This window comes from Bubalus bubalis, chromosome 5 (assembly GCF_019923935.1).
Source record: "Bubalus bubalis isolate 160015118507 breed Murrah chromosome 5, NDDB_SH_1, whole genome shotgun sequence".
NCBI lineage: Eukaryota > Metazoa > Chordata > Mammalia > Artiodactyla > Bovidae > Bubalus > Bubalus bubalis.
In genome coordinates this window covers 31,549,536-31,567,762 of record NC_059161.1, presented here as the reverse complement: position 1 = coordinate 31,567,762, position 18,227 = coordinate 31,549,536, and the positions used below count along the sequence as shown (strand labels likewise).

At 61.6% G+C, this 18,227-nt stretch overlaps 1 protein-coding gene across 7 annotated transcripts in view; it reads left to right on the top strand.

Annotated features, from left to right (window-relative positions):
- Positions 1-1,746: 1,746 nt before the first annotated feature.
- The window catches only part of MEGF6 (multiple EGF like domains 6), a 100,640-nt gene continuing 84,159 nt past the window's right edge, over positions 1,747-18,227 (top strand). For 3 of the 7 annotated variants that reach the window (XM_025285791.3, XM_044942890.2, XM_025285790.3), the window contains exons 1-3: positions 1,750-2,164; positions 5,912-6,046; positions 10,189-10,298. In XM_025285791.3, the coding sequence (XP_025141576.2) occupies positions 1,818-2,164; positions 5,912-6,046; positions 10,189-10,298 (592 nt within the window). In that variant the 5' untranslated portion in view covers positions 1,750-1,817. Of the gene's footprint in view, positions 2,165-5,587; positions 5,667-5,911; positions 6,047-10,188; positions 10,299-18,227 lie in introns of those variants that run through there. The other 4 variants (XM_025285794.3, XM_025285793.3, XM_025285795.3 and 1 more) reach the window with 3 other exon arrangements.

Below are 18,227 nucleotides of genomic sequence, written 5' to 3'. Positions count from 1 at the left end.
GGATGCCAGTGGGGGGCCGGGGGTGAGGTTGAGCAGAGGGCACACAGGACCATGTCTGGGGCATCACCGAGCAGGGGTGCTGACCTGTGTTTGGGGTTTCAGAAGATGGTGAAATCACCCTGCTGTGGACTGAACTGTTTTTTCGTTCAGTCGCTCAATCATGTCCGACTCTTTCTGACCCCATGGACTGCAGCACGCCAGGCTTCCCTGTCCTTCACCATCTCCTGGAGCTTGCTCAAACTAATGTCCATCAAGTTGGTGATGCCATCCACCCATCTCATCCTTTTTCGTCCGCTTCTTCTCCTGCCCTCAATGTTTCCCGGCATCAGGGTCTTTTCAAATGAGTCTGCTCTTCCCATCAGGTGGCCAAAGTATTGGAGCTTCAGCCTCATCATCAGCCCTTCCAATGAATATTCAGGGTTGATTTCCTTTACCATTGATTGACCGGTTTGATCTCCTTGCAGTCCAAGGGACTCTCAAGAGTCTTCTCTAACACCACAGTTCAAAAGCATCAATTTTTCAGCGCTCATCCTTCTTTATGGTCCAGCTCTCACATCGATACATGACTACTGGAAAAACCATAGCTTTGACCACATGGACCTCTCTAGGCAAAGTAATGTCTCTGCTTATCCACAGGTTGAAGCCCTACTCCTCAATGTGAATGTATATGGAGCCTAGCCTTTAAGGAGGTGAAAGTGAAGGTCCCTCAGTTGTGTCCGACTCTTTGAGACTCCATTGACTATATAGTCCATGGAACTCTCCAGGCCAGAATATTAGAGTAGGTAGCCTTTCCCTTCAGGGGGTCTTCCCAACCCAGGGATGGAACCCAGGTCTTCCGCATTGCAGGAGGATTCTTTACGAGCTGAGCCACCAGGGAAGCCCAAGGAGGGTGACTATAGTTAAATGAGGTTATGGGGTGGGGCCCTGGTCCCAGGTGTCTGGCTTTGTCTAAGAAGCAGACACCAGAGCTGCTGTCTCTCTCACCCCTTTGCCCCCCAGGTGAGCTCACACCAGGAGGCAGTCTCTGCAGGTCAGGAAGAGGGCCTCCCCAGGAACCCAGAGAGTCAGCATCTTGATCTTGGGCGTCCAGTGTCCAGAAGGAGATAAATCACCGTCTGGTCGTGTTGACCCAGACACCTTGAGGGGCCGCTGGACTGGCCGGACTTCTCTCTACTCTCCGAGATCCAGTGGTTTTCTTAGCTGCACAGGTTTAGTGAAGGTCCCAGAGACAGCTCGCCCTGTCTAGTTCCAGGATCTGCAGTTTATTAGGGGCGACTTGGGGGTGCTGGCTGCTTCCGTTCTGACCTTAGTTTCCCCATTCGTGCAGCAGGGTGGCGGCGGGACTGGCCCGACAGAGATCCACTCCCCCAGGATAACGAGGGGCTGGGGCCCAGCGTCCTGGAGGACTGCCTTTCCAGGGGTGAGGGGCGAGATCTCTGCTGCTCCACCCCTTGGCCTCCCGAGTCGCACGGAACCTGGGACTTTCAGCCGGAGAGGAGGGGGAAGCGCGAGTGGGCAGCGGGGGGGGAGGGGGGGGTGGGGGCGAGGACCTAGGCGGGTTGTGGGCGGGGCTGTGGGCCGAGGAAGGCGGGGCTGGGGCGGAGCGTCTGGGCGGGGACGGGGTGTGGGCCGGGGTCCGCGCCCGGGGGTGTGCCGGGGGCGGGGCGAGGCCGGGGTAGGAGGGATCGGGTACGTCTGGGCGGTGGGCGGAGTCGGGGCTGGGGTCGGAGCAGGGGGCGTGGCGGAGGTGGGCCGCTTCTCCCTCGCGGGGCTTGGAGTGCACTGGGCTCCCCGCGCCGGGGCGGGTGTCTGGCTGGATGCATTCAGGCGCACAGGACTCCGCGTTACCCTCCAGCGCGGGCTCGAAACCGGGGCCCTGCCCACCCGCGGCGACCTCGCGCTCGGCGGGACCGGGAGCGGCACCTGTGGCTGCGCCCGCCGGGTCCCCCGGGCCATGGTGCACGTGGAGGAGGCGGCTCCGAGCGCCCGCCTGGGCCGCCTGTGAGCGCCGGACCGTAGGAGGGACCCGGCGCGACGCCGCGGGCACTATGCCTTTCCTTCCGGAGGCGGGGGCGGCGGGGCGCGCCGTGGCCCTGGCCCTGGTGCTGCTGCTCCCCGCAGTACCCACGGGCGCCGGCGCCCTGCTCCGCCTGCAACCGGGCATGTGAGTAGCCGGGGCGGGCACGGGAGGCTGGAGGGACGTCCGGAGACCCCGAGTCTTGGGCGGCTTTTCCCCCGGGTCCCTAAGAACTATGGGCTCTTTGCCTTAACTGGGGAGGGGGAGGTTAAGAGACAGGGTTGGGGGTTGGGTCTGGGGGAGCCTCTGTGGCAGGGCCACCCGGCCTCTCCCCTTCCCCTTCCTCGTCTGCCTGAACTCGGACCGCGGGTTTGCACGTTGGGAGGAATTGGCGCCCTGCGAGGTGAGGGAGTCTGGGCAGGTCTGGCCGGGCAGCTTGGAGAAGGCTGAGAGGAAGCAGCGCGTGCCCACTTCCTTCCAGAGCCTGTCTCCTGGGACCAGGGTCCTGTGCCCAGACAGGGGGCCGCTTGGGCTTGGTTTCTGTGTTAAATACGCGGGCTTTGGGGCTGGGAGACAGGAGAAGGAATTCAGTTACAGAATGGGCAGGAAGAGAGGGTCAGGGAGCCAGCCGAGATGAATTTAATTTTGAAAGATGATTCCTCAGCGGGCCGTTTTAGCGGTCTCTTTTAAACAGCAAATCGATCCTTGTGTTGGCCTCAGAGGAAAACTGGTGCGAAGTGAGCCGGTCTGGAGGAGGAGGGTGGGGGGAGGGCCTGCTGGCGCCCCGCGCTCTCCGCAGGGTATTGGGCCTGGGGCCCTCGGAGCTTGGAAAGGCTGCTGAGGGGCTGCAGGAGGACTGCCAGGGGCCTCGACGGGGGCTTCCTGTGCCAGGCTCCGCCCGCCCTGAGGGCTGGGTGCACCTGGCTGTCCCGACGGAAAGGACAGGCTTCCAGGCAGAGCTGGGGAGGGGGCCCATGCCCCCAGGCCCCCGGGGTCTTGCTTTACTCCAAGAAAGATTTCTCTGTGGCCTTTTAAAGGAGCAGATCTGGGGCCTGAGCCCCGACTCTCCACGTGACTTCTCCCCTGACATCCCTCTTTGCTGTGACCCCAGGGAGTTTAGTTTGTCCAGGGGAAGCGGTGGCCTCTCAGCCTGCCTGCTTTTCACATGGTCGGCCCAGGCTCCCCAGAATCCCTGGGTGCTGGTCAGGGTGGATGCTGAACAGAGGACTCTGCTCTTAAGAGGGGCTTCTGCCCCTGTGGGCTGGTGGGGACCACTGGCTGCCCTTCCCCGGCCCCGGGGAGTGAGCCTGTCCTTTGAGGTATACCCATTCAGCCAGGGCTCACCCAGCCCTGGGAGGGCTTTCTCCCAGCGGGAAGAGGACTGCAGGAGAGTTCAGACTTCCTCTGCCCACTTTTCCCAAAGCCTCCTCCCCGCCCCTCACCTCCACTCTTCAGACCCTTCAAGGCCCCACCCATCAGTCCTCCTCCTGGGGAGCCTCCCACCTGTGTGTGGGGGGGTGGCTGCCCTCTGGGGCCTGTGCCCATGTTTCTTGTCCTGGGGCACAGTCCCTCCACTCTCAGATGCCCCCTGTCATGTTGACTTCCTTGCTGCCTGGGAGCAGACCTTCCCAGTCATGTCTGTAAGCACCTGCCACCTTCCCAGACCCTCAGTGGCACCACAGCGGGCGTGCTGGCTGGCGGAATGATTGGGGGTGCTTTTTTGCTAGACTTCTGAGAAACCTTGTGAATGGGCCCATCCTGCAGCTCATTCTGCCCAGAAAGGAGGCAGGAGCCAGTAGGCTCTTGGAGGCCCCAGAATTGGCTCCTTGCTGCCTGCACCCCAAAAGGGGGGCCTGGAGAGCAGTGAGGGCCCCAGAAGGTCCTGACCCCTGTGTCACTTCCCTTCACGGACAGCTTCACCCTCCCTAGCTGGCTCAACAATCCTATGATGGGCCTGTGGGAAGGTGAGGTGGGAGGATGCTCTAAGGGGGGTTCCCACTGACTGGTGGTTCTGAGACCCTGGGGACCTGCAGGGGTGATGTGGCTGGTCCTTTGGCTCTTGCTGGCTGATGGGTCCAGATTCCAAACGAGACAATGCTTATTTATTTACTTAATTACATCTCCGAAGTGAACCTCTTCTGCTACGGAAAGATGCTGGCCTTTCTCTCCAGGGCCTGGGCTGACTGCTGACAGTGTGCTGGGCTGGTCAAGACAGAGCTGTGGGAGCAGTGTCTGAGCACAGGAAGCTCTGACCTACCTCAGCCCGAGGCTGCAAGGCTCAGAGGCATCTTCTCACAGCCCTGCTTCCCTGGGGCTGGAGTCCTCCGGGCAGCTGTGCTAGGAAAATGTCCAGTACTCCAGAATCAGCTTATTAGACTGACCCCTCCCACCTGGAGAGGAACAGGCCCTCCAAGCTCAAGTCCCCTCTTACAAGCAACTCCTGAACCCACTGGCCCTGAGCACTGCATGGTCCCTATTCGCTGAGGCTTCCTTTGGCCATTCAAAGACCCCTGCTCACTGGTCAGGGAGCTTGAAAGCTGAACTGTACTTTCAGTGGCCTGTGAGCAGCTCCCAGGCACTGGGCCCTGCCTGTCCGCCTCTCCTGGGGGCAGAGGCTGTGCTGGGTGGAGGGAGAAGGCAGGGAAGGGGCACTCCCCTCACCAGCTGCCTTATGCCAGGCCAGGCTGTGTGTTTGGTGCCGGGCGTGAGCTTGACGTTGCGATCATTTGTCCATTTGTCCAGTGGGAGGACCTGGGTGTCTGAGGGTGGTCTGCCCGGGTCACAGCGTCCTTGGGACCTCAAGGCTGGACCTGGGCTCGTCCAACCTCAGAGCGCCGAGCGTCCCCTCGTGCATACTGCACCCAAGCCAGGAGGCCACTAAAAAATGGAGCCTGTAAAAACAGACAGGACAGAGACACTTCTCAGCAACCCAGCCCCCTCCTAGACCCAGGGGTGTGTGCAGTCAGGCTTCCCCAGCTGCATGTGCATGGCTGGCTCCCTTGCCCTGGTTTCGTCCTCACCTCTTCACCCTGGTGTCTAGTTCTTGGGGTGCAGGAACTGCCCACCCTGGAGGGACGTGTCTCACGCCTACCCTTACCTGCAGCTCCAGGAGCCCTGCTCTGCCCCGGATACCAGATGGCCCATGCTGGCATGAGCACCGCCTCTTACAAAGCTCTGCTCACTTTGCAGTTGAGGAAGCACCTCCCGCCCCCCAGATGGGCAGTGGGTTCGTTTCAGGAGCAGAGGGCCTGAGCAGGGACTCCTGCCCGCCCTGCCCTGCTCCCTGCCCTGCTCCCAACCTCGGGAGTCTTTTCTGTGCCTCCTCCCACCTGCCTCTTTGTTTCCCCCTCCGCCCTCCCCCACCATTTCCTCCTTCTTTCCAAATGGAAAAGCCAGCTCCGCTTGTGCTTCTGAGGTGCCGGAAACTTCCCAGAGGAGAAAGTCGTTCCAGGCTCGCCCCTCCTCCCTTGAACGGTTTTCAGCACGCAGTTTTCAGCACGCAGTAGCCAGGCGGCCTGCCTGCCAGCCTAGGGGACCAGAGTCACGCAGGGGCCTCAGGGGGCGGGGACAGGGGGCAGCAGACGGGAGAGTGACCAGAGCAGATGTGGCCGAAGGGCTGCCGTGCCGCCTCGTCGTGGTCATCCTGCTGGTCAGCATCCCTCAGCCCACGTGGCTGAAGTTTGAGGGGGAGGTTCAGAGGCGGCCCTGTGCATCATTTTTCTCCTGAATATCTGTGCTCTCAAGGCCCGGCCTGTGCAGGCCCGGGGTGGGCACTGGGCTGGGTGCCTTCACCCGGGGCCTGGCCTCAAGTCTGGACAGCTGGACCCCCGAGAGCAAGCATGCAGGGGGGTTGGAGTTGGTGATGGGGGTGCTGACTGTCTGTCTCTGTCCCAGGCCCCACGTGTGTGCGGAGCAGGAGCTGACCCTGGTGGGCCGCCGCCAGCCCTGCGTGCGGGCCTTCAGCCGCACAGTGCCCGTGTGGAGGCCGGGTTGTGGGCGGCAGGCCTGGTGTGTCAGCCACGAGCGCAGGTATGTGCAGAGGTCCCAAGGCCCCGTGTGGGGGTGGGGACTCAGCTCACTCCCGCTGCTGCATGGAGTGCAGGGAGGGGACAGTGTGGCTGGGATGGGGCTGTCCTGGTCTCAGGGCATAGCCCCCCCCCGCAGTGCCCCACATCTGAGGTCAAGGCCCCTGACACTGCCTTGGGGTATGGCTACCATGGAGGCTATTCCCAGACTGTACACCCCTGCTCAGCGGCCACCTGGGGCCTGGTGGGTGGGGGCAGACCCCGTGGTGAGGGGGCCTGTGAGGAGGAGGAGGAGGGGACCCTGCAGGGAGAGGTGCTGGCTATCCATGCAGGAGGGTGAGAGTGGGGTGCTCAGCCTGCTGAGGTCCCACCTGCCGGCGGCGAGCCCATGTGAAACCTCTATTGCTCAAGATTTTATTTCAAAATCAAGCGGAGGGAGTGCCTTTGCCTGCCTCTCCTCTTCTGGCAGGTTCTGGAATCTGCCTGATTGCAGAGCTGGGTGGGGCGGGGTGAGGAGGGCCTTCCGTCCCTCCCTTTTCTGAGGGGGTGTGCGGAGGAGGTGTGCCGTCCAGCCTCTCGGCTAGGTCTTCAGGATGTGAACCTGCTGGGTCTGCCCCAGGGAGCAGGGGCCGTGACCTTTGTTTTAAATGTTTGCTGTCCTATCACACCTGTGCAGTTCTCACCGTGGTTCTCAGCTGGGGGCTGAGGGGTTCATCTCCCTCCTGGGGCCTTCACAGCATCTGGAGAGTGTGGGTTGTGGAAGTTGAGCTGGGAGGACGGGGCAGGTGGAGGCATCTCTTTGTCTGTCCTGGCCCCACGTGTGTGTGGGTGTAGGTGTGTTTGTAAAACAGGAATGAGGTCACATCAGCTGCATCCCCACCCCCCCATAGCTTTCGGGGAAAGGGAGGTACTTTGGAAGCAGCCAGAAGCCCTGTGGTCCCTGGGCTGGAGGGTGGGTGGGTGGCCCTGCTGGAGAGGCTCCTGTGACTGGCCATTTCTCCAGGCTGTCCTGGGCAGGGCGGGTGCAGCGTTTTCAAGGTGACTGGTGCCTCAGCTTCCTGGCAGGGCACCTGGGCACTGCTGGGGAACGTCCATCTGCTGGGGAGCCGTGCTGCCTGGCCGTGTGCAGCCCGTGTCGAGGGTCCATGTTCTGGGTCCCAGTTTCCTGGGAAGGCTCAGGCAGGGCTCTGGATCCTTTCCTTGCACTGCTCAGCCCGGTATCTGGGACCCTACCCCCCGAAACCCAGCAGGGCCACCTCCAGGTTCCGAGGGAGCAGTGTGGGCCCCGGCTCCGTGGCGGCTGCTGTCCCGTCTGCCTGGCTCTGGGCTGGAGCAGGGGCACAGGTTCCTCTGTTGGGCTGTCTCGCTCCAGGTGAGCACAGCCACCTTCCCACCTCGGTGCCCATGGCGGTCAGTGTCCTATAGAGTTTCCTGGGGTCGGTGCTGAAGGCATGTGGGCGTCCCAGCCTCATTTTGACTCTGGAGGGCTCCCTGCTTTGTTAATATGTCTTGTCCCCTCTCACGATGCTCATGGCCGAGGCCTCCATGCCGGCTGTGGAAGGTTTCCCAAATGCGTCATCCAGCTGGCCCTTCCGTGGCCGTGGAGGCTATGGCCAGTGTTAAGAAGGCTCCTGTGGCTGGCCCACTCCTGTAAGACCCCACAGAGGCTCCAGCTTTATGGTGTTGAGCTCCCAGCCCTCCTTCCTGCTCTGCCAGACCAGTGTCCAGCCCTCCTTGATCAGCCACGGGCCAGGCCACACATGTGACAGCTCCGTGGTGGCTGCTGTTTCTCCTGCAGCCACAGTGACATCTGTATCTGATTCCTGGGCTGGTGGGCTTGCTGCATTGCCCTGGCGGGGCTGGGTGGGGTGGCACGGGTCTGCATCCTGGCCCAGAGCAGGCAAGGCTGTGCCAACACCTGAGAGGCTGGACGAGGGCTCTTGCTTATGTCCCCCAGTGAGCATTTCCCAAACAAACCCAACACAGACTGCCCCAGGGTGGGGGAGCTTGGGCTGTGTGCCCCCCATGGGCACGAAGGAACAGGTGAGGAGGGAGAGGATGCTCGAGCATGAAGCTTACACATGAGCCCCCACCAGGCCCCTCCCCTATCCCACTGTGCTGGGGCCTGGGCTTCTCAGGGACCACACAAGGTGAGGAGTGGATATCAGCCTGGTAGCCATGTCCCCCGTCCACCCTGGCCTTGTGAAAACTGGCTCCTGGCCGTGGTGGGGGCCCATGTGACTGTCCCACACGAGGTGTCCCATGTGAGCTGCAGCAGGGCTGCAGTCTGACCCGCTGTCTCCAAGGGTCACTGGCTTTAGGGGCCATCGGGGAGGGTGGCCAACCAGCCAGGTCACTGGGAGGAGCAGCACGTAGCCCAGGGAGCGGGTAAATATTTACGGCGGAAGGGTCCGTCTGCTTTGCCAGACATTGTCCGCGCCGTGGTAGGCCTCTCTCCAAGCAAGTGGTTTCATGTCCTGCCAAAGTGGCGTTTTGCAGACTCCCCTGAGATGCGTGTACACACTCGTGTGCACGTGCTCACGCTTCCGGGAAGCGTGGTTGGTTTGAGGGGTCCAGGTCCCCTCAGCTTCCTGGAGCTCCTGGGGGCCAGGAAGAGCAAGCCAGGGGGGGCGGGGGGTGTTGTTTCCCTGTTCTGGAGCTGGCAGCCTAAGCTCCCACACCTCCTGATGCCACAAGGGCCCTGGACCCAACCAGGCCAGGCCCTGGGCAGCAGCCCTGCAGATGGCAGCGGGGCGGGGTGTTGTGCCTGGAGGTCGCTCACGCAGGGTGGGCTTGGGTTGTCCCTTTGCTCTCCTGCTACTCCACTCTCTGTCGTCTGGGCTGGGGGCTGAAGCGGGGAGTTGGGGTGGCTCCCTGGGCAGGTGGGTGGGGCGCGGCAGATCCTTGCTTGGGTTGTTAAAGCCCACTCTCTGGAGCAACAAACACAGAGGTCTCCAGATGGGATGCAGGAGTTGGGGTGCGGCTGGAAGGAGGAGCGCTGCAGGTGGGGGACAGTCTGATGGGCTGAGTAGGACCAGGGCACCCCCACCCCGCCCTCCAGCTTCTGCTCCGGGTTCATGGTTGCAGGGGAGTCCCAGCCTGGGGGAGGTGGACCCTTTCGGACTACTCCCCCAAGCCTGCCCACTGTAGGGGCTGGTGATACAGGGCAGAGGTTGGGCTGGACTGGTAAAAGGTAGCCCTGAGTGGCTGGGCTTCCAGGGACCTGGAGGCACAGGTGTCGGAGGCAGCCTGTGGATCTGGGGTAGGGACAGACGGGAGGCCCTTACCCCTTGGGTGGGGCTTGTCTCTCTCTGACGTGGGCAGCACCTTCCTGTGGCCACTCCCTGTGCCAGGCCCCAGGCTGGCTGGATTGGCTGCCTGCTTCCAACTCCTGGAAGCAGGACTATGCCCCTCTCTGCTCAGCCTTTGTGAGGCCATAGCAGTCCCATTGGAGCAGGAACCAGCCTTGGACCCAGGGAACCCTGGCCTCTTGAGCACCCTCCTCCAGGAAGCCCTCCCACCTGTCCCTTCTAACCTCAGTGCCGTGTGCTGAGCACACTTGGGTCCTGCTGCTCCCACAGATGCTTGACCCTTATCAGCCTGTCTCCCTGGCTTAGCCCTTAGTGGGGAAGGGGGCTGTCCCCGGGGACATCCCAGGACCAGCCTGCCACCCGGCTCCTTGGTGCACTGGTGGGCTGGGAGCCTGGGGCAAGGCTTGCCAGCACTGGGCACCTCAGCCCACTTGGTCATCCCAGGGGCCACCCTTGCTCCTGGGCTGGGCCCTGAGTCTAAGCCTCAGACCCTTGCAGACTGGCCTCAGGATGAGAGCTGTGTGCTGGACACGATGCCTGTCCCGAGGTTGCTCAGAGCCGGACCACCATGGGGGTGAGCGGGAAGGGGTGGCATGTTGCCCTGCTGCTGGTTCCAGGATGGCTGTGTGCCCCCAGTGCCCCTCATTTATATGACACGGCCTCTGGAATGCTGACCTTCCGCCCACCTCAGTGCCCTGACCTGCTCGGCTGTGAACTGGGGACAGTGGGGGAGTTGGCCTGGGAGATGAGGTGTGGTGGGAGCCAGAAGCACCAGATAGAAATGCCTGGAGCCTGGTCCTTCGGCAGTAACGCTCCCCTCTCCCTTCTCTTCTAGAACCGTCTACTACACGGGCTACAGGCAGGTGTACTCCACGGAGGCCCAGACGGTGTTCCGGTGCTGCCCAGGGTGGAGCCAACAGCCAGGGAGCCAGGGCTGCCTCTCCCGTGAGTGCCCCCAACCCCCGGTCCCCCCATGGAGGCTACATCTTCAGTCAGTCTCCCGGGGGTTGGTCCCGCTGCCACACACGATAGAGCATCTCACGGCTGCGGGGGAGACTTCAGAGCCACTGGTTCAGCCACTCTACTCCCCAGAGACTGTTCACACGAACTGATGGAAGGGGAGGACCAGCGATGCTTCTCTGGCCCGATGCTGCAGGAGCTGCAGAGAGAGAGTTGGGACTTGTGGAGGTGCAGAGCTGGAGGGCAGGGGGCCATCTGCGTGGCACCAGGGAGAGGGCCAAGGGTGGCCCCAGGGCCATGTCTGGGTGTCAGTGGGCTCAGACGCCCCTGAGCTTGGTTTGGGGGTTGGTGTTATAGAGTGTGAACCCCTTGCCCACCTGCCCCGTGTGCCCAAGCCCACGCCCTGCTCTCTGGGTCCTTTTGCTGCTCTGCCTGGGGCCTGGGCGAGGAACTCCGTCCTGTCCCTCCACCCCACCGTGGGCACCCTGGGCCTCAGTCTCCTCTCTGCTGGACAGAATGTCAATCCTGCCTCCCTCAGAGAAAAGGGTCCTGATGGATGCAGGGGGAGGGGCAGCCCCTAGGTGTCTGCACAGGACCACAGGCAGCCTGCAACCCCCAAAGGGACCCCACTGAGGGTCCCAGAGGTGGGGCAGGTATCGGGTTCTGATCCTAGTGGGCGGCTGTGAACCTCTGCTTTGTAAACGGAATGGATGGGGCTGGAGTCCAGCTGCCGGGGGTGTTGGGGGAGGGTTCCTGGTCTGCGGGTGTGGGCACAAGCGAGCCCACCGGTGTAGCTGGCAGGGTGGGAGAAGGCAGCCGTCCTCCCGAGAGGTTGGCCCACAGGTTGGGCAGCCCCTGAAACAGCACTGGGACGTCCAGACAGGGTGAGGTTGGGCTGCACCGTAGAGGGTGGCAGGTTCGTGGCTCCTCACGGTGTGGGGATTAACCTCAGGTGCGCCGCTCTGTGACTGGAGTGGAAACCGGACTTCCCGGGTCGTGTCCCTGCCTGTCCTCTGGCCCCTGGGGGGGTGGGTTCCATAAACAGGGGCCACAGATGCGCTCTGTGGACTCCAGCAGGAAAGGGGGAAAGTAGAGGATGTGGTGATGTTTGTCCAGGAGAGGAAATGAGTAATTCTCTGCAGGAAGGGACGGGGGGAGAGGACCAGACGCGCCTTGGGGGGATGATACAGGAGCAGGTGGTGCCAGCCAGCAGCCCCTGGAGCGTGGGGAGCATCCAGCTCTGACGGCCCTCTTCTCCGTAGCTGTCTGATCACAATGGTGACCTGTGCGGAAGAGGAAGTGGGGTCTAGGTCTGTGTCCCCTGGGTTTATGGAAAGGGACATGGGTGCATCACTGCATGGCCGGCCTGGGGTGAAGACTTCTGGGCAGGGTAGGGGCAGGGGAGGGGCAGGGGAAGGGGCAGGGGAGGGGGCAGGGGAAGGGGCAGGGGAGGGGCAGGGGAGGGGCAGGGGAAGGGGCAGGGGAGGGGCAGGGGAGGGGGCAGGGGAGGGGCAGGGGAAGGTTTGCACAGCAGTGTCCCGCAATTGTCATCCACTGTGCACTCCTGATCTGGAGCCCAGTGACCCTCAGTGTCACCTGTGTCTTGGAGTGACCATCCCAGGATTGGGTGGGGGGAGTGGGAGGGCCCAAGGGCCATCCAGACCCCTGGAGGCCCGCTGCGGAGATGGTCCAGTGCTGGCTGTTCAGGAACCGGGGGTCAGCATTGGGCTGGGTCCACAGCATCAGGAGCTGCTAGTCTCAGCTCCAGCCTGGCGGGCCTGGCCTGTAGTTCTGCCTGTGCCCGCAGCCAGGATGCTCGAGGTGGCCCTGCCCTGGCTGGCTGGGTGGCAAGAGGAAGATGCAGCCACACGACTTGGGGATCAGGGGTTGCTGAACCAGCCCAGGACTAAGGGGCCCACCTTTGGGACTTCTCAGTGCAGGGAGGGGTCTCAGCGGGGACCCTCCCAGGGCAGCCTGGGCCGTGCCTCTGGCTGGGGCCGGGGCTGAGGTGGTGGGGAGGTGGGACGCATCTCGGTGGCTGGGTTAGGCCCTGGAGGTCCAAGTTGTCACGTCAGCTGGCAGACACAGGACAGGGCCCCCACGTGTATCTTGAACTTGAAGCTCTCGCTTTCTTGGTTGATTTTTAAAAATTCATTTTTAGGGTGGGATTTATTTATTTATGTACCTGGCTTGTATCTGTTTGCTTTAATTATCTGTGAAGAGCCCTGTGATCTGACCTCTTGGGACACTCACTTGTCCCCCTGGCATCTGGGTGGCCAGCATGTGAAGGAGCAGGGAGAGAGCTGGGATCCTGCCCCCAGCACCAGCTCATTGGTACACTCATTCATTTTTTCATCCATTCATTCATTCGGTTTATGCTCAGCTGATCTGGAGCACTGAAAGTTCAGGGGGACTGGGTTAAGGTTACGGACAATACATGCCCATGGGGGCCTCAGGTCTGTGGGGGGTCTCAGGCCCGTGGGGGACTCAGGTCTGTGGCGAGGCCAGCTGCTGTTGGCAGATGCTGAAGTGACCCTGATGTGTGAGGATGGGCAGACCAGGCCAGCCAGATGGGCACTGGTGTTGTGTGGAGTGACTGGAGCCAGAGCAAGAGGAGTTTTGGGGGGGAGGAGGAGGAAGGGGGAGAGGTGGGTGGCCAGGGCCTTTCTTAGCTGCCCCACGCTGTAGCTGAGCCCCTGGGGTCCCTCTGCCTGTGGCTGCTCAGGGCTGGTTTCCCAGCTTCATGGGGCCAGAGCCTTCCCCATGTCCTTTGTGCATTTCAGACCCGGGACTCTCATGGGGGGACCTGGGGCAGGTGCACAGTCGAATCAGGCTCCCATCTTGGGGTTGGGGGACCCAGGGTCTCTACAGGTGCCAGAGCCCCCAGCCCCGGGGAAGCCCTGCCTCGGGGGTCAGGTGAGAGTAGGTGGCTGCCTTCGGTCCCCTCTTGACCACACGTCAGCAGGCGTCAGGCCTGCAGATGGGGTCAGTGTCGCCTCCATGGTCCTGTGAGTGGAGGGGCCAGTGATGGGGCAAAGGGCCTTCCATGCGTGCAGAGGGGCCCCTGGGGTCCACTCCTCCGGCTTTGCCCCCACCCTCCCCCTTTCTCCCCATCTATCTGCCCCATTCTTTCCCGACCGTCTCCCCAGTCTAGCCTCCTCAGCACCTTTCCTTGTATCCAGTCTAGGGCTCTCTGGGGCCCTGAGAAGTGGGCAGGTTGCAGCAGGGCTCTGTGACGCTGACTCCTGCTGGCCCCGCCCCCACTACCAGCCACGGATATTACCTGGAAACTCGGCCATGTGTGTGACCAGCTCAGGTCCTCATGGTGTTCATGCCGGAGGACAGCAGGAAGCTTCTAATGTTGGGTGGGATTTCTCCAAGACCCACACGGCAGCAGGTGTGACCTGGAGGTGACTGAAAAGGAAAAGTGCCAGCAGGGGGCTGCCCGATGGCCAGGGCCTTCCCAATCTGTGGGCCCCAAGCATGTGTGCCCTGGGGGGCAGATGGGCTCTGCTGCTGGGGTGCAGTTCCTTTTGTTCAGTGGCCTCTGAACTGCACCCCCATCCCAATCAGATGACAGATTTTGCTGGCCCCTCCCCATGTGTCCACTATGGTCACACTGGGTCCTGGCCACCCTTATTGGGTGCCCAGAAGAGGTTCCTGGCCTGGAGCAGTTCAACCCCTCAGACCCCTGTGTGCGGACCCTGAAATGGAATGGGTGCCGAGAAGACCATGCCAGGAAGACCACCCATGGCTCCGTCTCGAGCTCTCTCCATGTGGGCTGGGCTCAGTCCATCAGAGGCTGGAGGACGGAGAAGCAGGGCCCGAGGAGGGGCCAGAGACTGTACCAGCTCTGTGGATGCCAGGAGCTCTGGGAGAGGGATACTGTGGTCCAGGAAGCTCTGTGTCAAGTAGTTAAGTGGGTTGTCTTTGCAGGACTTGTCAGAGCCTTTAATACAGTAGTGTACACTGCAGTTTGCTTACACAGGCTGTGTAGTGTTTTCCGAATGGATTCTTTCTTTTAAAAGGAAGAAGAAAAAAAAAAGCCAAAAGTCAAAGTAATACAACAGTGTTCCTAAGGCACGTACTGGGAAGTATGCTAGTGATCTGTTCCCGACAAGCATCTGTAGAGGCTGACAGGGTGCCTGGCGCTGCTCTCGGTGTGGGAAGGGCCGCGAGCAGAGGCGGCTTCTGGCCCTGTTCTCCTGGAACTTGCATCCTGTGCGGAGGGAGAGGAAGGAAGAAAGGAAGTTTCCATGCCGGCGAGTGGGGATGCTCCAGAGAAAAATGAGGCGAGAAAGGGCCCACGGATGGGAGGTGCTAACTTAGTGGGCGTCCAGGAGGCCTCTGTGTCCAGGGCGGTGGTGGCCTGTGTGATGTGAGTCTGGGCCTTACTGGTGCCCAGGGAAGAGCCCCACCGCAGAGGGAAGGACAGGTTCGAGGTGGTGGGAACTGGGCAGGGCTGAGCTGTTGTCCCCGCCCTGGGAGCCCAGCCCTGGGTCTGGATCTGTGCCTGTGGCCTCAGCTCCTTCAGCCAGGGCCACAGGGCAAAGCGTGGCTTGGCACCCCTGTGTCCAGCTCTCGAACTGCCAGGCAGGCCTGTCTTCCCTCCGGCCTCCTCTGTGGTCCCTGGCTGGTTGGGGCTGTAGGGAAGGAGATGCAGGAAGGCGGCCCTGAGTACGCCCCCACCCCTGAGGTGGGGGCTTCCTCAGCTTCTGGTCTCTGGCCTTCACTTGTCCTTTCCCACTCTGGCTGCAGCATGGCAGCCCTGCGCCCACCCCACGCCCAGTGGGGGAACTTACAGAGCTGGTGCCCCGGGTCTCCTGTCCCTAGTGTGGACCAAGGTACTGGGGGCAGGGCGTGTTGTCCTGCTGTGTCCCCACCCCCACCCCCCCCAGGTCTCTCCAAACCATGCATCACACCCTAACTGGCCCGGCCCTGTGCCCAACACACATTTACACACACACTCACATTTGGGCCTGCACTCCTCCCACCCAGAGGAGCTCACCACGCAGCCTCACATACACACATGTGTACACACGTTGTGCCTAGGTTTACTCACACGTGTGTGACCTACTCACATGGGCAATCACATCTGTTCACTCAGGTGTGCTCCCATGCTCATGATCACACGTGTGTGTGCACAGTCACGTGCATGAACTCACACTTCCGTGGGTGCCCAGACACCTACACGCATGCTCTCACGGGGGCATGATGCGGTGGGGAGCACTGGTGATGAGACACAGAGGTGCCCCTGTCTGTCACCAGGGGCCCAGAGTGCTCCCTGCGCCCAGGGGAGCTGGGACCAAGTTCAGTTTCTGGAAGGTTCTGGGTGCACGGCCCCTCCCCACCGACTGCCTTCGGAAAGGTGGGCATGGTGGGGGCAAGGAAGGAGGCTGCCCCCACCAGGGGTGCCCTGAGGGCTCCTGCAGCCCAGGGTGGGCCTGGAGGGGGCAGTGGGCTTCACTGTCATCAGGGTGCCTCAGCCTCTCACTCCTGTTGACCGGACACAATGTCCCAAAGTCATTGTGGCTAGTTTGTGCCAGGCTTGGCTTCATGTGGGGGCTCTGGGAGCTGGGCCTGACCCTGGGTAGAGGGAGTCTGCCTGCCTGTCTTCTGGTATCCCCCCCTCCCCCGTGTGGGGGACTGTTGATCTAGGCACAGGACACTGAGGAGCCGGCCTGGAGGGCGTGCCCCTTCCTCGGGCACTTGAAGCCTGAGTGCTCAGCACGGAGCTGAGGTGACTCCCTCCCTGCAGCAAGGGTCCTGGTGGGAGAGGTCAGGTGGAGCATGGGATCTGGGCCCCGAGCCCTCGGCCAGCGTCGGGTGGAAGGCTGGCAGGAGCAGGGTCAGAGGGACAAGGCAGGAGGGCTCAGGCCGGCTCTCCCCTGGGCTCCCAGGGAAGTGGCCTCCCTTCCTGAACCACTGCCAACTTGAGGTGGGTGCTGGTTCCCACGCCTGCCCGACTGCACACGGGCAGCTCTTAATCAGCGGCTGGGGTAAAGCTGAGGAAACGCTGCCCTGCAGCCTGGGCGATAAGACGGGAGCCACCCTGCCTGCCTGTGACCTTGAGCTGAGCCAGGCCTCCCTGCAGGGTCTCTGGGATGCAGGCGAGCCCTCGCTTGCAGGGCTGGCTTCCAGACCTGCCTTTGGTGACCTCGGCATGTGGGCGGGTGGCTTGGCAGGCCAGACAAAGGTGTCAGTTGGGTCACCCTGTCCTGCCTGTGGTCACTCAGATTTCTACTAGCCCCTCTGAGGGCAGAGGGAAGGAGGCTCAGCCTCAGCCTAGCCTAGGTCCAGGATGATGGTCCGGGGGCTGAACTTGCAGAAATCAAGCCCTCAGAGAACAGCCAAGTCCCATTTCCAGGGTCAGCCCATCCTGGGACAGCGAGGCTGGGGCCGCCACGGCCAGTGGAGTTGAAGTCTGGCTGGGCCTGGGTGTCCCTGCCTGTCCCATTGAGAGGAAGGGGCTGGCGTCAGGATGCCACAGATGATGCCTGGATGTGGTGCCCTTCCCTGCAGACTGTGCTCCCCAAATCTGTCCTCCCGTTCCCAGACTTGGCCAGGATCCCCCTCGGAACTGGACACCCTAAGGATCCTCCCAGCCTTTGGTGTTAGGAATGTGGGCGAGTCCACCCCAGCTTCACCCCAAGGCAAAGGCCTGGTCAACATCTCTGGCCGTGGCTCCCCGTCTGTAACCTGGTGGGGGTGGTTCCTCCTCTCTGTTCAGATGGTGGCCCTGGACCCGAGCTGCTGCGGGGCCGTGTGCATCTTCAGCTCCAGGTGATTGTGCGGGGGCAGCACTCTGACAGTGGGAAGGGTCCATGAAGATATTGCCTTTGACACATGCAGGGAGCTTAGCCCACATTTCCAACCAACAGATGGGTATCAGGGCTGGGACTTAAATGTAGGTCTTCAGAGCCCAAGCTGCCTTGCCCTGTGAAGGCATCTGGGCGGGGTGGGGGGGGCAGCGGGGGTCCAAGGAAGAAGGACAGCGTCCTTCAGCCTTGGAAGACGCGGCCGCCTGACAACTGCAGACCCTGTGGGCACAGTGCTCCCCCACCCCCGGCTCACCTCCACCTGCTCTGGAGTTTCTCACACTTGTGGGTTCTGACAGTTCCTCCAGGGCCCCTGAGGGTCCTGTGGGTTCAGCCATGCTGACAGTGACGAGGGTAGGTCCCCAAGCTGACCCCCTGCTGTCACCTTGGCACTCAGTAGGTGCTGATGAAATTCATTAGAAAGTATGGGCTTTCCAGGTGGCAGGCGCAATGGTAAAGAATCCACCTGCCAAGCAGGAGATGTGGATTTGATCTCTGGGTTGGAACGATCCCCTGGAGGAGGAAATGGCAACCCACTCCAGTATTCTTGCCTGGAGAGTTCCAGAGACAGAGGAGCCTGGCGGGCTACAATCCATGGGGTCACAAAGAGTTGAACACGACTTAGTGACTTAAATAACCATGTTAAGTATAAGGCAGATTTGGCACTTAACAATCTATAAACCATTTCCAAAGCATCCATCCTTCTTTCATTTAACACCTGTGCATGGCTCCCTGGTGGCTCAGCAGTAACGAATCCGCTTGCAATGCAGGAGACCCAGGTTTGATCCCTGGGTCAGGAAGATCCCCTGGAGGGGGACATGGCAACCCACTCCAGTATTCTTGCCTGGAGAACCCCATGGACAGAGGAGCCTGGTGGGCTACAGGCCACAGGGTCACAAAGAGTTGGATACGACTGAAGTGATTTAGCATGCACACATGCACCCTGCCTGCTAGCATTTGAGCTCTGTGAGAGCAAGAGTCATCAAATTGTTCACTAAGGTATCCCACGTGTCTGTAGTAATAACAGTTTCCTTTGTGTAGTAGATGCTCAGCAAACACTAGTCAAATAGATGAATCTATCTGAGCCACTGATGGG